This window comes from Hydractinia symbiolongicarpus, chromosome 8 (genome assembly GCF_029227915.1).
Source record: "Hydractinia symbiolongicarpus strain clone_291-10 chromosome 8, HSymV2.1, whole genome shotgun sequence".
NCBI classification, from domain to species: Eukaryota; Metazoa; Cnidaria; class Hydrozoa; order Anthoathecata; family Hydractiniidae; genus Hydractinia; species Hydractinia symbiolongicarpus.
Window position 1 is genome coordinate 18,608,363 of NC_079882.1, and position 18,793 is coordinate 18,627,155.

Here is an 18,793-nt window from a genome sequence, read left to right on the forward strand (position 1 = left end):
CTCTGAAAGAATTTAAGAAAAAAGTCGGCAAAAGCTTTAAGAAAAAAATCACAACGATGAATGAGAAAGAGGAAAGTCTTCAAGCGGAAATTAAATCTATGAAAAAACAGTATGAGAAGACAACGAAGGATCTAGAAGTTGCAACAGAAAATTTAATCGCAGCGCGTGAAGAAGTTGGTAGTTTGAACGAAAGTCTTGCGGTACGGGATAGAGAAGCATTAGAAATCAGTCAAAACCTCGAGGAACGACAAGTTGAGCTGCTACAAAGTAAGCAGCAAGTTGACGAGTTGACTGATCAGCTTAAAGAAGTCAATGAGCTATTAAAGAAACAAGAGAGTCGTTACGAGGGATTATTGCTTGAATGTGAGCAATACCAGGTTAAGAGCAAGGAAAACGAGTTAGAAATAACTGCACTAAACATGAATTGTAATGAAAAGGATGACGAAATCAAAAAACTTGAAGTGAATCTACACGAGTCATCTCGCCTGATTGAAGATAAGATTAACGATGTGAATACATCCGTTGCTGACGTAGAAAGCTCTAAGAAGGAATCTGAAGAAATATTAGATGAATTGTTAGAAAAGAAAATGCCTGAAAAAGAGGAAGCGTTGTCTGATTTAAACTTGCAACACGAGAAAAACCAACAACTTTTTACCTCAGGCGAAAAGCGCTTTACTTTAAATGATAAAACACTTTTCATTTCGCCCGGAGTTGGTGCTAAGGCTGATGTTGTTGATTCTGCTAATGAAACGGTCCTTGGAAAAGTTGTTACTGAAGATCGTAATTCTGAATTGGTGAGGGATACGCCTCGAGACAGAGATTCCGAGATTGAGGTATTGAAAACAAAGTTACGCTCATGCGAGGACGAATTGCTAATTGTTAGCGAACTATCTGTACAACAACTTTCTGAGCTAGAATCTCAAGTGTCTGCTCTTGGTGACCGTTTGCAAGCTAGTGATACCTTCATTTCACAGCGTGAACGCGAATTCCGAGACATCGAAACGAACTTGCGAGCCGATATAAATGAGTTAAGGGAAGCGTTAATTGTGAAGGACGAAACTATAAATAGTTTGCAATCGAAAATGGTTTCTGGCTTGATGAGGAGTGGTGACATGTCCGCGGATGACGTTGAGGCGTTAAAGGTGGAATTACTCACAAGGAAGAAAGTGATTGCTCAATTAAACGAAGATGTGGAGCATCGCATATTAGACATTCACGCCATGCAAGACGATAAAAATATTTTGGAAGATAAGGTGGACAAGTTAGAGAGAGAAATCGAAGTGCTTAACGATAGGTTGAAAATGAAAGATTCCCTTTCATTGGAAGCGGAAGCGAAATATGAGATCAGCTTTGCAGCATTAACGCAAGAGCTAGATTTGCTTTCTGCAAAGCATAACGAAATGCTCGAGACGGATACTAGCAAGGCTGACTTTGAAGGAAGAGCCCTTGTTCTTGAGGAGCGCTTAAAGATCAAAGAGCGTGAACTAAAAGAACAACAGGTTATGTACAGCGCAAAAATAAATAAAATTTTACAGGAAAAGGCCAAAACGGACGAGTCTCTTGCTGACTTGCAAAGTAAACTCGAAGTAATTGTTGATGGAAACAAAAAGAAGGATGAAGACTGGAAAAACATTATGAATAAATTAGAAGAGCATAATATTTCGTTGTCTGAAGAAAGGGAAAAATTACAACAGAAAATGCTTGCACTAAAGCAATTGCATGGCGACTTAGATGAGAAAAATATAGAGATATCTTCATTGAAGCGCCATATTGATGATATGGAACGTCACAAATTGCAGGATGTGGAAGAAAAGGAAGCCTTGTTGCATGAGATTAATGACGTCAAAACTGAACTTCAACACAAAATGGATGAGTTGGATTTAATTAATTCCGAGGTTAAAATAGTTCAACGTTTCGAGCACGAGGTGAACACATCGTTAAGTGATAGTCTGGTGCAGTCCAGCGATGAAATTCGGAAGCTTAAAGATGATTTGGAGGTTGCGATGAACGATTTGATGCTGCGTAAAAAACTAATAGCGTCAATGGAGGACGAGACCAATAATTTAAAAAAGCAACTTGCCGACAAAGACGAAAGGTATTTCGCACTTGAGGAGGAATTGAGAAGTGAAATGCGACAGTCATCGAGAGAAATAAAAGATGAATTGGAACACACTAAAGCAGAGCTGATCCGCAATGAAGGTAAGTTGGCAGATGCTAACATGGAGGTGAAAGTAAGAAAAGATACTTTTCATTTAAAGAATCTGGAAACCCAACAGTTACTTGATGATTTACATTTTCAAATTCGGTACAAAGATGAGGAGATTACTGAGTTAAAGTTAGGCAAAGAGCTACTGCAAAGTAATGTGTTTGATCTGCAGAAGAAATATGAAGAGTTATGTAGGCAAAAAGACGAAGCTGTTAACAATTTAAGCGAAGAAGCTGAAGAATTGCACAACAAAATTGAACAACTTACGCAGGAGTTGGAAATGGTAAAAGAATCCGAGGTTTCTAAAAGTGCTGCACTGCAGGAGAAACGTCTTAAACTTCAGGAGGAGCTAGAAAGCATACCACGAACGACGGACAGTGGTGTTGACACGAATGTGTTAAGGCAGTATATTGAGGACATGCTGGAGCAGATAGTTCAACAAGATGTTGACATAAAAAGTAGAAAGAAAATGATAGCTATCAATGACGCCATGCTCAAAGATGCTGAAGATGAAATCAATGCGCTCAATGACGTCATTAGTAATTTAAATGCGGAACTGGAAGATAAAAATGTCGAGTTGGCGAAAAATAAAACACAACTCGAAAATAAGGCGATGTATCAAGTTGGCGAGGAACGACACCGGCCTTTGAATGTGATGGAAGAATTAAACAAAGCGGATGATATTCCAGAAAAACTAACCAAAGAAACGTCTTTGGAGACGTTTAGCGCTCTCTCAAATCACGAAAGCGTTTTCACTTTAACCCCATGTGAAAAATTGGTTCAAGAAACAATTGCGTATGAGAGTTACACTGCCTGTCCAAAAGAGAAGAAACAAATTAAAGTGTCAGCAGATCAAAATGCGCAGGAGTTACAGAACAGGATTGACAGTCTGGAACAAAGAGAAAAACAGAGTGAAGAAAAAAGCTACAGGCTGAATCAAGAAAGAGTGAAGTCCGCTCAACAGGTCCAAGTTCTGATGAAGGAAAAGAAAGAATTGGAAGGGTTTATAGTAGATTCTGAGATACGAATTAAAGAATACGAACAGCTTGTGATAAAGTTTGCTGAGGAAGCCGAAGAAGCCAAAGCAATGGTCGCGAACCTCACGTACCAACGCGATGGTTTTCACAGCGAATTGTATCAACTACAAGAAAGTGCGGCGTGGAGAGAGAACGACCTAGCAGCCCAACTCCTACACTCGCATAATGAAATAATAGCATTGAAAGAGGCACTGCAAAAATGTTCCACAGAAAGTGATCAAAAACTAGGCGTAAAGGAAAGCAAAATAAACATTTTGCAGGATCGCTTTGAACAGCAAGAAGCACATTACACAGGTCAACAGCAATTATTGCAGTCAGAAGTGCAGAAGCTGATCATAGAGAAAAAGAAAGAGGAAGAAGAGCGAATATTGATCACTAAGAAGCTGAAGGTGAAGACGGAAGAACACGATCGCCTTGCAGAGGAGCTGGCCCAACATCGACTCATGTACAGTCAAAATATCGATGCCCTGCAACATTGTTTCCAGGAAGTTTCGTTAAACAGCGCAGCCTTGGAGCAACAGCTGACAGAGTTGCAGCAAATGTTTAACGGTAAGTGTGTTGGCTTATTTATCTCCAGTATATTGGTCACAGGTTAATTCAATCTTACAGTCGCCCAATTCGTATTTTAACTGAAATAAATATAACTTTATATGATTTAATATAATATAAGTCCGTAATTTAAAAACATAAAATATATAAGAAATGCATGTTTAAAAAAAGCCCTGGTTGTTCATCGAATTATTAGTATTTGCACACGCGTAAACGTCCTTGATGATGTTGGTTTTTTTAATAGATTTCCATGCCATGTCACATTTTTTAAGTTCATGTATGTGTAATGATAATATAAACGTATGTAGAAAATATAATTAATAAATATTAATTATAGATAAAAAAAGTAAAATATTGATAAATAATAACAGTGATATCTTGTAATTGCACCAGTGACGCTTGATTGATTTTCTGAAGTTTTATTAAAAAAGATTTTTTTTGCTACTGTTCAAAAAAGTTTTAAACACATCTACTTTATGGCATACAATTAAAATCAACCATGCGTAGCATAATGTTGAAGGGAAGCAAAAAAAGCGATGCCATTGCTGAGTCCACTTCAATGGCAATGCTTTTAATATAATCCGTATTTTTTTGTTAACCTGGAGATAAATATTCCGCACACTTCTGTTGAGTCAGTTAATCGTCTATTTTTTTTTTTTTTTTTACTGCACCAACGGACCGAAGCACAATGTACTGCACTTAACGCACTATTTCTTTAGCAAGATTTCACTGTTTCACTACATTGTATATTTTTTGTCCACCAGGCGATTGGCGTGGCCTTTCATATCGGTGTTCTTTAGTGTTATATATCGGTTCCATTAGTTTTAAAGCAGAAAGAATTCTCCAGGCTTCATATCCATATAATTTTTCTATCATGTTTTTTGAGAAGTAGTTTTCTTTTGAGACCATGCTTCATGTTTGTGTGAAGTTGTCGTTTAAATTACCAAATTTGTGGAATTGGGGCATTACATGTGCTGGCAATGTTTATTTAATCTTTTAATTTTTAATTAAGTTTCATTTTTTCTACAGAAAAACAATCGGAGTGTGAACGCCTTCAAACTTTACTGGATGACGAATACAAACTGAAAGCGGACTTGGAAGGCCAACTGAGTACTTTGCAGAACCAGATCAAACAACTGGAAGACGAGGCGGTCATTCTAAACGAGCAACACTTGAACTACGTTGACGTAACTTCGAATCAAGCTTTAAAACAAGACGAATTAAATCAGACGAACGTAGATCTTCACAGAGCTCTGGAGTTGAAGGAGGAAGAAATGAGAATGCTCAAAGAACATTTCAGTATTTCCTTAAAAGAAAACGACGAAAAAATCAATAATATTAGCACCAACCTTCAGTCGAAAGAAGAAACAGTATTGTCCCTCTTGCAACAATTACAAGTAGCTCAAGAAGAACTTGTAAAGGTTAAACAGGAGGGTGATTTGCTCAAAAATTCGATCAAGGAAAAAGAAGAAGAAGTCACGATTGTCAATGCCAACCTGAGATCGAAAGAAGATGCAGTGGTTTCATTGCTTGAACAGTTTGAAGAGGCGCAACAAGAAGTGACAAGGTTGAGAAAATGTGACGAAACGGCGAATGCTAGACTTTTAGACAAAGAAGAGGAGATTAAAGTAGTGCATTCAAACCTACGCTCCAAAGAAGAGACAGTGAAAATGTTGCTCGATCAAATCGAAGAGCTCCAGCAAAACATCACCAATATAAATGGCCGTGAAAGCCAGTTGGATTCTATTGTCTCGCATAAGGACGGGCAATTGCAAAAACTGAAGGAGTCTGTCGAAGAACAAGCGAACGTCATTTTGCGCTTAAAGGAAGAATTAAGTAACACGGAGATCACATATCAAAGTGACTTGCGAGAGGCTGAGGAGATCTACAACGATTTGCAGAAGCAATTCGATTCTGCATCAGAAGCCGAAGCAACCCTTCAAAAGATCTTGCAAGAAAAAGAATTGTCGCTAAGCAAGGACGTCGAGGATAAAAAAAACATGATTGCAGAGCGGGACGAGGAAATAAAAATGCTTAAAGAGAATTTGCAGTTTAAAGACAAAGCCGCGGAGGTTATGTACGAAAAGATGCAGCAAACTGCCGAAGAGGTGGAGAGTATAAAAGCCGAGCTTCAGAAGAAAAACGGTGACATTGAAAAGCTGATGAAAACCGTAAATGAAGGACAACTGCAAATGCAGGCGAGCAAGAATGCATCGCAGCTAGCACACTCGAACGTTTTGGAAATCGAGAGCGCGATGCAACAATTGAAACAGGTGAATAAAGAATTGGAAAACGAAAAAAACGAAATGGAAAAAACAGTGAAAACATTATACGCCGAGCTTCAATCGTTAAAACAAGCCGAAGCTAATTTAGAGTTGGTAAAGTCAAGTTCCGAAGAAAAAGATGCAGCTTTGCAACAGAAAGATGTCGCACTAAAAGCTGTGCAGAAAGAGATGGAAAACACGAAAACGAGTTTACAAGAGGCTTACCAAATACAACAGCACTTGCAGAAAGTCTTGGTGGAAAAGGAAGAAGAGCTAATCCAAGAGCAACAAAGATATGTTAATGTAAGCCACGAAAAAGAACAAGCAATACTTGGTCTTAACGAGGCCTTACAATTTAAAGACAACACTATCCGTTCCTTGCGTGAACAATTACAAATCTTTGACGAAGAAGAAATTAAAAGCCAAACTTTAAAAACTCAACTAAATGTTTTAACATCAGAAGTAGGTACGCTCCAAAAAGCCCTGGAAGAGGCGCAAGTTTCCTTAGTTAACACTCAACAAAAGTTAGAAGCGTTACACGTGGAAAAGGAAAACGTTTCGCAACAGTTGAGCGACAAAGATAACAAGATTTCAAGTTTAAACGAAGCGTTGGAATTGAAAGAGAAAGAGCTCAGTGAGTCTCTTTCCAATCTAAAGTTGTCTCGCGAACAAAACGAGAGCGACAAACACGAAGTGTCGGATAATTTGCAGAAGCAGGTTGAAGACAAATCGAAAGAGATCTTGGAGTTGAAAGCTAAGGCAACCAAGAAGTTCAAAGAAGTCAACAAGGAATTAAAAAGCGCCAAAAAAAGGATCAAGGAGTTGGAGGAGAAAGATCTCGAGATTCAAAAACGGCTCACTGAACAGACTGTTGAGTTTGAAGAAAAAGCAAAACAGTTCGAAGTTGCACAAATGTCATCCGACAGTGCTGCAAACGAGAATGAACTTCTAAAACAGCAAAACGAAGCGTTCCAAACAAAATTAGAAGAATATAAGCCGCAAGTACAGGAACTAAGTTCCCTGTTAGCAACCGCACAAGAAACTGAATATGAATTGAACCGGAAGCTTGACCAGTTTGAAAAAACGGACGAGTTAGTGAAGCAGGAATTGAGAAGTAAAGTGAAGCGTATTGCATATCTTGAGCAGGAAATTGGCCAGCTATCTGTTAAGATGCAAGACAAGGAGGAAGAGTTAGTGGCTATAAAAGAAATGTTGCAAAACGCTCTAAACAACCTTCAGCAGCTGCAATCAGACCAAGCATCTCGCGACGATGATGTGGAAGCACTTCGAGCTAAGGTAAATGAGGAAAAGGAAGAACTTAAACGTATCAATCAGTTGCTGTTAGAAAAGGAAGAACACTTTAGTTTAACATTGGTCGATAAAGAAAGCGAAGTGACCAGACTGCGAGAACAATTGCACGAAGAGTTCGCTAAAAACGAGCAAGTGTTGTCGCAATTAGAACAGAAAGAGGATGAGCTACAAAACTTACATGCTTCGGTCGAAAACAACCTATCGCTGCTAAGTGCGGGTCAAGAAAAAGAACACCAGTATTGTGAAGAGATCGCTCGGTTAAATGCACAGCTGCGAAAGTTTTCTTCTGGAGAAGAGTTGAGAGAAGAATTTGAGAAAACGATGCAGTCCAAGAGTGAAGAACTGCGACAGGTCATAGAAGTACTTGCTTCGAAGGACGAGAAGTTACTGGTGTTGCAAGAATCGCATGATGAATTGATGGAGAAGTGCGATATGTTGGATAAAAGTATAATATCTAAAGATGAAGAAATCAAAACATTGCAAGGTAGCCTGGACGAAAAGGTCGAGCAGCTTCATAAGCTGAAAGAGAAAACAGCTCGCATCGTGAAGAAATCACAAGCCATGAAAACGGTGATAACTGAGAAGGATTACAAGATCGAGAAGCTAAACCAAGCCACAGTGTCTCTAGAGAAACAAATTTCGGATGAAAAAGAATCACTTGAGAATGTTAGGAATGCGTATGACGCGTTAAAAAACGGCTACGAAGACGTGCAGACGCAAAACAACGAGATTCTGGCCGAGATAGCAACAGTAAAAAATACCTGTGACGAAAAGGATGAAGAAATTAAGCGGTTAGAAAAAGAATTGCTAAAAGCTAATCGAATTAGCTCATCGCAGTTGCCCCTAAAACTTGTCGATGAATCGGTAGCAGTACCTTTAGAAGTTTCATTGGCGGCTAGTGCCCCTTCAGAAGCGTCTACAACTGCCACTCTGCAAGACTTAGAGTGGGACCCGACTGTCCCGACTGCTGAGTACTACCACTCTCGTCAAAGTTCGATTGATATTCCTTTAGTATCTCCTGAGGATGCAGTACCAAGAACTCCAGTTAATGAACCTTTCATTGACTGCAGTGAGGAATCTACAGTGTATGCAATACCAGATGTAAGTCGCATTGATGACCCCTTCCGTACGCCCGTCCAGGAAGAGGCTCCAGTGGCGACACAGGAGCGCCCCTTAGAGTTGTTTCCTGTGCTGGAGAATGAACAGGATCTACAAACACCAATCGCTAAGAAGGTTTGTTGCGTATTCAGTGGCGAAGAACAAGACCCTACTGTTAAGCAAAAAGAGGAGGAGGTCGAGACATTGAGCAATAAGATTGTAAAACAAAATGAAACCCTCTGTAAAGCAAAGAGAAGAATAGCGTTGCTTAAAAAGGCAGAAGTTGAACTTGCTAGAGGATTGCAGATATCACAAGACCTTGGAAAACAGTTGACAAAAGATCAGGAGTTGTTGAAAAAGCAAAACAAAAGTTTGCAGGAACAGTTGGTTGTTGCAAACATTGCCCAGCAGGAAATGCAAGCCCGTAACGACCAGTTAACTAACTTAATCAGGCTTGTCGCTGAGGAGAATGACGAGATACAAGATGTAGATGCGTTGATAACGAGCATTCAACAATTAAAAGAAGCTCAACAACAGAAATCAAAATCCGACAGTGATGTTGTCGAGATGTTGGGGAAAGCGAATCAAGATTTGCAAGATCAGTATGCCAAACTGCAAGCTTCTTATAAGACCAAGGTGACTGAATACGAAATGCTAACAAAAGACATGAAGAATCTAATCAATGCCAAAGTAAAATACGAGGAACAAATTGAAACACTGAAGGGTGAGCTGCAAAAGGCGGAAGGTAAAATGATCGATCCCGAAACGATGGCACAGAAACTTACTGATTTGCGGGCTGAACTTGAAGAGGAAAAAGAAAGGGAGATTGCAGTTTTAAAATTGGCTAGGGAAGAATACGAGAACGTAAAAGATAAAGCCATCGAAGAAAATCTCAAACTTTTGGAAAGAAAATTTGAGAAGGAACGCGCAGAGCTTCGTGAGAGTTTGGAAGAAGAGAAATCTCAATTTCTTCAGAATGTCGAAGAGGATCAGCTCCAAGCGTTTAAGGATCAAGAGAAAGTTTTACACGAAGAAGCTGATAGAAGGGTTAATACTGTAGAAGAAGAATTAAACGCTATTACCCTGCAACTACAAAGTGCGGTAGCTGCTCTGGAAAACGAAAAAATATCGAAGAATAGTATATCAAAAGAACTTCATGTTATCAGGGACGAATTAAATATTGCGAGAAGCAAGAGACAGAAAGATGGCGATGCTTCGAGAGATCACGAAGAATTGTTGAGTGAGAAAGTGAAGAAAGAAATTGATGAAGAACTGAAGACTGCTCTTGCAAATCAAAAACAAGCAGAGGCCGAACGAGATTGCGAAAGGTTGCTGAAAGAACAGTACACGAAGGAATTAGAATATCTAAAAGGCGAGTTCCAAACCTTGCAAGGCGCACAGCAAAAAAGTGTCGAACTCAACACGCAGTTTGAAGAGTTGAAGCAACACAAGGATCTCGTTATAAAAAAGTTAAAGGTGAAACTTAAGCAAACAATCACTGAAAAGGATCAACTTAACGCATCCCTGAGTGAAGCCTTGGATGCCTCCGTGAACTTTTCCGTAAAAGAGGACGCTATCAAGTTATTAGAACAAAGGATTTCTGATCAAGAACAAAATCTTCTAGACGTCACAGAAGAAAGTTTAAAACAGCTAAGGGAGAAAGAAGAGCTAATCGAGGCTCTTAAAGACGAGTCCGTTTGGTTAAAAGAATCTATGGCTCCACTTATAAACAAAGCAGACAACGCCGATTCTCTATCGGGAGAAAATCAGATATTAAAGCACCAGTTAGAAGCTAAGGATGGAGAAATATCTCATCTAAAAGAAAACGCAATATTGAAGGAGAATGAATTGACTTATCTGATTGAACAAGAGAAAACTGCTCGCGAAGAATTCAGCGCTCAGGCTGAAGCCTTTAAAGTACAACTGGAGGAAAAGGAGAACTCTCTAAAGGCGGCTAGAGACGAAGCGCAATGGCTCCAATCGCAATTGGATAATTTAGGTCCTAAACTAGAAAGGTTATCTATAGTCTCAGAAGAAGTACTCAACTTAAAGGAAGTCCTGAGCAAGGAACTGAAAACGAAAGATGATCTTAACAACCAAATGTTGAACCTTGAACGGAAATTATTTGACAAAGAGAATGAAATTAAAACTCTTTACGAACAGTGTGGTATGCTTGAAACTCAAATATCCACTTTGGTACATGGCAAAGACGAAGTTGAGCATACTCGTGCAAAATTGGATGAACTAAATGAAATATGCTCCAATCAAAATGGGGACCTGAACCAACTCAGAGACACTTTAAAAACTCGTGAAAACCAACTGGAGGAGGTAAAGAGGGGGTTGATGTTGAAAAATAATGAGGTGGAGGAGATTCAAGGAGTACTACAAACGAATGAAGTGGAGCTAGAAAATCTGCGTTCGATTATTGAGAGAGAACATGGCAGGTATGAGAAGATGCAAGAGGCTTTAAATGCTGAGCAGAAAGAACTAGAAGACGCTAGTGCAACAGAAAAGCGCATTGACGAGTTAACGAACGAGTTGCGTGCCAAAGAACAACAGGTCGTGCAGTTAAAGGAAAGCACAAAAGGCTTACAAGCTACTGTGAAAGAGAAGAATATCGTGATAGAGAAATCCAAGGATAAAGTGAGTCGTCTTGAGGAGGAACTAAAAGAACTGCAGGAGAAATTCGATGCTGATAAGTTCCGATTTGAAGACTCGTTTAATGAATCTACTAGAACTATAGAGGAGTTACACGGCATCCGGCTCATGTTACAAGGAAAAGAAGAAGAAAACGAAGAACTTGAGAAGAAGTTAAGCGAAATGCAAAATGAATACGAGCAGTCTATTAATCAACTGCAAGACAGTCTGTGTGAGAAAGAAGCTTTGTATGAAGAGAGCGTACTGCAGATACAAAAAGTAAAAGAGATGCTCGAAGACGAAGCGAAAGGATCGGAAACATCGAGCCCAGTTAAAATTACTCCCCGTGCCGATTTCAAGGAGCCATTTGAAATCGAACCTTTTGTTCAAAACATGACTGCTGACTTTTCATATAAAACACCGATGTCCGAGCAAACATCCGAAGGGCAGGAGTCGAGTGGCTGGGGTGATGCATCTGGGTGGGAAGATGAGAACATTCTTCCTGAATCTGAGCAACCCGTCGAGGCTGCTCTGCCAATCTCCGTCAATATTGAAGCTTTAAATGCAGAGATATCTACCCTAAGGGAAGAGGTAGCACAACTAAACGAAGTCAAGGATCACAAAGACATGGTCATAGCTAAGTTAAAGTTAAAAGTAAAGAAGACATTGAGTGAGCGAGACGAATTAAAAGTACAATCTGAAGCGAGTGGTGAGGTTGATGCCGTAAATGCTGAGCTTACAAATGCGAAAAAAGAACTGCAGAAAGTACAAGTGGCCATAGAACAGAAAGACACTGTGGTCGCTAAATTGAAGCTTAAATTGAAACAAACTATCCAGGGAAGAGACCAGTTGAAAGAGAATCTACAATCTGAAGTCGATCGACTGTCGCTTGAGAAGGACGTCATATTTAACGAGGTGTCGCAGAAATTGCAGCAACAAGAAAAAGAGAACGAGCAACTCAGTCAAAGTAATACTGATCTTCAAAAAACTCTAAAAGCAGTCGAAAATAAAGTGGTCTCGAAAGAAGGCGAAGCAAAGGAATTAAAGGCCTCTTTCGAAAAAAAGGCTGTTTTTGTAGAAGAACTGATTATTGGTTTAGAAGAGTTGAAGAAGAGCTACTCAGAACTAAAAGAGGAAAAAGATAAGCTAACTGCAGATCTGGAAATTAAAGAAGAACTTATCGAGAAGTATGAATGGGAAACATCGGAAAAGGAAGACCAAATACGCGCCTTACAGAGAGATGTAGCAAAAGGACAGGGAGATTCAACTGAGTTTGAGGAAATTAAGCAGACTCTAGAAGAAGCTTTAAAGATAAAAGACGGGGCTGTTGAAAAGCTAAAAGAACAATTGAACGAATTGAATCATGAAATTGCCAAATTGAGATCTGAACGTCAGTCCGTTATTGCGGAAAAACAAAAGGAATTAGGCGAACGCGAAGAAGCAATAAAAGCATTAGAAGAAAAACTACACAAAGCAATGAACGAGACAAATACGAGAATTATAAAGTTAGACAAGTTGAATTCTCAATTTGAAGCTGTTGAGATCCTCTTTGGTTTATCCAACTCAGATGAATCATTGGTCGAACAGTTGGGTACATTTAAGACTGACTCTCTAACTAAAATTAAAGAGCTTGAAAGGAAAATGAATGATTGGGATTTAGAAGCTGCTAGTGTGTCCAGACAGTTGGGAGGATTGGAGAGCATGCTTGGTTTGCCATCTGAAACGAATATTGCGTTGACTGAGAGATTAGGCGCGTTGAAAACGCACATTCAAGACTTAAAAGAAAGTGAAGTACCTTCTGAAACGATGCGTGGAAAGGAAGTTGAAGCCAAGTTGCAGCAGACAGTGGAGTTGTGCAACGTAAAGGACGCCAAGCTAAAAGAAGTGAGTGACGTACTTGCGCAAAAGAAAGCTGAGTGTGATGACCTAGTCGAGGAGAATCAGGAACTTATGGATGAAATTGAAGACCTGAAAGAACAGATGAAATATGAAGCTGATGATCTGCTAAATTACCAAAAAACAGAGTCGCAAGATTCGACTGCAGCCTTGAAGAAAAATTTGCTGTCGACTCAGAGTAAGTTGCGTGAAAAAGAAAACGAAGTCGACATGAAGAGCGAAGATGTTTCGATTTTGCAAGTCGAACTGCACAAAACGAACAGTGAGTTACGCAAAGCACAGTCCTTGGTTGACCGACTTGAACACGAAAAAGATCAACTTCAAACGGACAATACAATAAATCAGGTATGATAAAAAATATTTTTAAGTGTGTTTTGATAGATTCGGCTTGCTTAATGAGTTTTTGCTCTGTGCAGTTCCTAAATATTTGTTTTTCTATCCTAGGGAGAACTAAATCGCCTGGAAACGGAAAACAAAAACCTTCAAAAGCAGATCGACGTTTTAACATCTCCGTCTGATGAGTTGAGACTGGGAAGTGAATCCGATATTCAGGATGCGATCTCGGAGAAGAATAGAGCTTTCTTAGAACTTCGCGATATCTTTGATGAAGTCGTCACTCAGAAGGATAACGTGATTAACACATTGCGAAGCAAGTTAAACGAATTACGCGACCAGCAACTATCTAACTTTAAGGAAACACAAGATAACGTTAAATTAGTCGAATCCATTGCTATTAAGCAAGATGCTGACTTCGCGAAAATGTCAAAGCAGGTGGACGATCTGACGCGACAACGTGATTGGCTGAAAGCAGAGCTTGATCGCGTTATCAGTGAAAAGACTAACATAGGAGGTGCGATACGCCATCATTTTGAGGATATCAGTTCAGGACTGCGAGGTGACGTCGAGTTAGCGTTGAAGGGTCGCGTGGAGTATGAAACTGCGTTTGAAATCCATCGATTAGAACTTGAAAAAAAACTAAACTTGCAAAAAGAAGAGCTGGACGCTGTTTTACTCGCCCTGAACAGAAAAAACAATCTACTTCAGGAGAAAAATACTGTTATCGGTGATCTGCAAGAAAGGTTGGAGAAAGCTGCGAAGATTTTATCGAAGGAGAAGTATTACCAAAACTTGGAGCAACGCTTAAGTGAATCGGATGAAAGCGTGAAAAGTTTGTCTAAAGAAAGACAAAAGCTCCAGGAAGATTATAACGACTTAGTTCAAAATTACGAGAGTATAAAGCTAGAATTCGATCTTGTTTCTGCCGAAAAGAACCAATTAAAGTTAGAGTCTGATGGTAAAATTGAAGAAGTGCTTATATCTAAAGCTGAGTATTGCCAAAATTTGCGCAAAACATTTGAAGATGCTACCAACGAGAAAGACATTTTGTTGGACCAACTTCAGCAACGTGTTAGGAGTCACGAGCAGGTTCTTGCAGCTGCAGTTGAAAGCGAAAGACAAGCTTTGGAGGAAAACTTTGCTGAGAAGGAAAAGCAATTAAATAATAAAATTCAGCAGCTAGAACAGCATTTGCAAAACACCCGTCTTGAGAGAGAAGAAAATGTGAAGCAGGCTGCGTTTAATGCTGAGAAGAATAAAACTGAACAATTGGAAAGTTTGCAGAAGGACTTCATCTCGTTGCTAAGCGCTAAAGATGATAAAATCAAAGACTTGTATTCCCAGTTCAACGAAAGCCAGCAGAAGTGTTTTAAGTTCCAAGAGAAAGCAGACACTTTAACCCAAACTCTTAAGGATATGGACGCCACTGTTCGGGCATTGCAGGACGAACTCCAGGTTTTGCAAGCATCTAACAAGAAGCTCTTGCAGAGCAAAGCTTCGGAAGTTGAACAAGTTATTGTGAACAAAGGCAAACAGTTAAAGAGCCTGCGAAATGAATTTGAAAATGTATTTGGCGAGAAGAACAATATCATCGACAGTATGAGGGAGACCTTAAAATCAGCTCGTAACGAATTGGCTGAAACACATCACAAGTGTAGAGAAAGCACTGAAAATAATCGTAGTTTGGAGCAGTTGATCACGGTACTGGAAACCGATAAAATCGAATCGAATTCCAAAGTCGCCTTACTAACAGACACAGTGGAGAAATTGAAATCTGACGTGAAAAAAGAGAAGGAGCACAGCAAAGCTCAAACTGACTATGTTGAGCAAATTATGAATGAAAATTCTAGATTGTTGTCCAACACAGATCTAATGGGAAAAGAGATTTGCAGTTTAAAAAAGAAACTGTCTAGTGTGCAAGAGGACAAAAAAACACTGAATATGAGTTACACCGAGTTAAATGCGCAACACGAAGCACTAAAAACCCAAGCAAAGGTCTTAGAAGGTGATTCGGAGGGTATTAGTAGTGTTGTAGACCAACTCAACGAAAGCGTTTCCAACAAAGACAAACAAATCCGCAAATTGGAAAGTGAAACTGTAGAATTAAGAACAGAGATTCTTGCTTTAGAAAATGTTTTGGAAAATATCAATAATGTGGTCCTAGAAATAACTGGCCTTGCCGCTTCATCGCCAGATATATTACCCGCCAACGTGCACGAAAAAATTCGACAACTTGCGAACAAATTGACATCAGCCGAAAAATACAACCAAGAGTTGAGTCAGAAGTTGATTGAGTTAACGGAGAATAAACAAAGCTTGGAAATGTCCACACAGTGTTACCCCATCGCCGAAGATAATGTTGTGCGAGGCTTGAAAAATCAAGTCGAGCTCTTACAAAATGAGTTGCTTAATATCACGGTTCAAAAAGAAAGCGCCGAAGACATCGTTCGTGAAAAGTTCGAAGACATACTTGGAAATTTAAGAGAGGATTTAACTGGAGCAAGAAACGGATACAAACTTTTGCAAGAAGAGAATTTCGCTTTGAAAAATCAACTGGATGTGTTCAGAAATGTTGATGCAAAGAGGTTACAATCTTCGCCGACAAGTTTACCTCGCCCTCACTTCTTTATCGAGACGCCCACCGATGGTAGCGTTTTACCGAAAGAGTTACGCCAGAACAATGAATTAACGCAAGATTCATTTTTAGAACAATCTTTTGATACGTCGCCAATCGAAGGTAATGTGCGCTTAGAGTTTATCGATCCAAATCAGTCTCAAAACGAGAAACTTCCTGTTGCAGAACCTACTGTTGAACCTGTGGTTGTTGAACCTGTTCAAGCATCCGCCTCTAGCGACTTAAAAAGCGTTCCGTCTGAAGAAACTTCTGTTGATGAATTGAAGGCACATTTGAAGGAATCAAAAACAACTACTGCCAAGCTGAAAAAGTTAGTTCGTAAGTACAAAGATGAGGTGTTAGAACGCCAAGAAGAAACCGAAAATTTAACTAAAAGCATAAACGATATAAACAACCAACTTAAAAATTCACTTGCCTTTACGAACCAGGAAAAGCTTCGTTACGAGAACGAATTAAGAAACCTTCGCGACGAAATCGATGCCTTAGTTGGCGAGAAATCCACAGTAGTCGATGGTTTGAAAGAGAGGCACGAGAAAGAGTTGATTAATCTGAAAAAAGAACTCGAAGATGTGAAGCAAAATAATAAAAATCAATTACAACTCGTGTCAGACACGCTGCATCAAACGCAAAGGGAGCTAAAATCAAGTAGTGATTGTATTGACGACTTAAACACTAAAATGCAGCAATTGCACCAAAATATCGAAAAGTCCGAAGAGAACACAAAAAAGCTTAAAGAAGAACTTGCTCAGGCCAATCTTCACGCAGCTTCCCTAAGAGAGGAAATTGAACTGAAAGAGAAAGATCGTTTCAGGCGCGAAGCAGAACTGACGCAGGTAAACTTGTTGTTAGATACCAGTAAAGAAGAAGTAGAAAGTTTAAAAGAGAAGCTTAAACCTAAAGACACTTTTTCAGTCGAAACTGAAAATCCACAGTTTGACGAACATGTCATCCAAGCCTACCAGCAAGCTCTTCTTGACGAACAAACGAGACTACGAGAAGCTGCTCGTGAAATAGAAGAGCTACGGAAAGATAACTACGCCGTTGCAGAAACCCTGGAATCAGAAAAGTCAGATTTGCTGGATCGTCTACTCAAAACCGAAGAAAGTTTGGAAAATATGCAGCACGAAAAAAACGAACGTGAGGCTACTGTCAAATCACTGAGAGAAGATATTGTATTGATTGTTCAAGAAAAAGAACGCCTCGTTTTTCAGTGGAGAAAGAAGTTGGATGAATCTGTGAAGAAGCGAGGGGAAATTCGTGCTAATTTGCAGAATGAACTTGAACAAAATTGCGAAGAGATGGCTTTTGCTCAACACAATCTATCTTTGATTAATGAGTCAATTCTAGAATGTCAGGAAAAACTTGTAGCTTCCGAAGCGGAAAAAGAAAGGGCAACGACGACCGTACAACAATTGATTTCGAAGCTAAATATCGTCACTACTGAAAGGGATACTTTACAAAACGCTGCAGAAGCAAATCAGATAGAGATAATGACATTAAATAAACGCTTAGAATCGAGTCACAAAAAAAAGGAGAACCTGCAACAACAAAACAACGAGAGGAAGAAACGAAATGAAGAATTCCAAGCAGCTATAGTTGACTTAGAAGTGCAGAATACAAAGGATCAAAGAACTATATCTACTCTGCGCCAAGATGTCGAGTTGCTAAAAATGGAGAAAAAGGAACTAGAAGGTAGGTTAAGAAAAGAAGTAGAAAATGCATGGGAGGAACTAGTTCAACAACACAACACGCTGCGAGGGGAGTCGTTTACAAAGGAAAAGACGATACAGGAGCTACGGCGAGAGTTAGGAACTTTAATCAGAGAGAAAGAATTCTTGACATCTGCCATGCGTGGTCAGTTATCCACTGGAGAACAAGCTCTTGGCGATATTGAGTACTTGAAGTTTCAAGTGCAACAACTTAAACGCGAGAATGATGAAAGCGCCAGTGGCTATGATACTCTCACGACTAATGTGGAGTTAAAAATGAATGAATTACAACAAGAGAAGGAATCTCTTTCCTTAAGAATGGCCACTCTTCGTGCCATGCTCGAACAAGAAGTGAAGGACCATGAAAAAACAAAATTTTATAAAGAACAGTTGTATCGGAATCGTGGTGTTGCCATTGATAAACTAAAGGGTAGCGTGACGGGGATAAAAACTAATTTGAAATCCCTTCGAGATGAAATGGGTACCAACTTGTCTGGCGTGAAGCAAGTGTGCGAAGAATTTGTGATGAATCTAGCACCGGCCATCATTAACGCGCAATTACAAAAAGTTAACCAGCAAACAGCTCCTGTAAATGATATCTTGCAACGAAATAACAATCTGTTGAAGGAACAGGTGAAAGAAAAAGTTTACGATCTGGAGAGAAATTCTCGGAAATTGCAAGACTCTGAAAGCGCTCGTCGATTGGCCGAAGCAAGGTTGAGAGATTTGGTCAATGTGTTGCAAGAGCTGGGAGCAATTAAGGCAGTTCAGGTAGGTGTTGTTGCAAGTAATTCAAGTGGGCTGTGGTTATGAAATGATATTGATGTGTTTATTTAGTTTCAAATAGTTAGTTTAATTTACACTTGTGTACTTTTTACAGGACAAATTGTTGCAAAAGGAATCTAGTGTAGCAGCTCTTCACAATCCTCCTTCAGAAATTGAAGAATTAAGAAAAAGGTGAGTGATTTTTTTTTTAAGAATATCTCTTCCTTTTTCCTATTTTGTGCTGCTGTGACTAATGCACTTTTTTCATGTTCAGTCTTGATGAAAAAACACATAAAATTCAAGAAAACCTGGACACCATAGTATTGCTACAGGTATGTACGTATTACGTC

The 18,793-nt window shown here is 39.4% G+C and overlaps 1 protein-coding gene across 1 annotated transcript in view; it reads left to right on the top strand.

Moving 5' to 3' along the window:
• LOC130655204 (nuclear anchorage protein 1-like) overlaps positions 1 to 18,793 on the top strand; it is a 46,208-nt gene that overhangs the window by 26,348 nt on the left and 1,067 nt on the right. The window contains exons 14-17 of the mRNA XM_057457935.1: positions 4,822 to 13,343; positions 13,443 to 18,449; positions 18,559 to 18,635; positions 18,718 to 18,775. Of these exons, the coding sequence (XP_057313918.1) occupies positions 4,822 to 13,343; positions 13,443 to 18,449; positions 18,559 to 18,635; positions 18,718 to 18,775 (13,664 nt within the window). The remainder of the gene's footprint in view (positions 1 to 4,821; positions 13,344 to 13,442; positions 18,450 to 18,558; positions 18,636 to 18,717; positions 18,776 to 18,793) is intronic.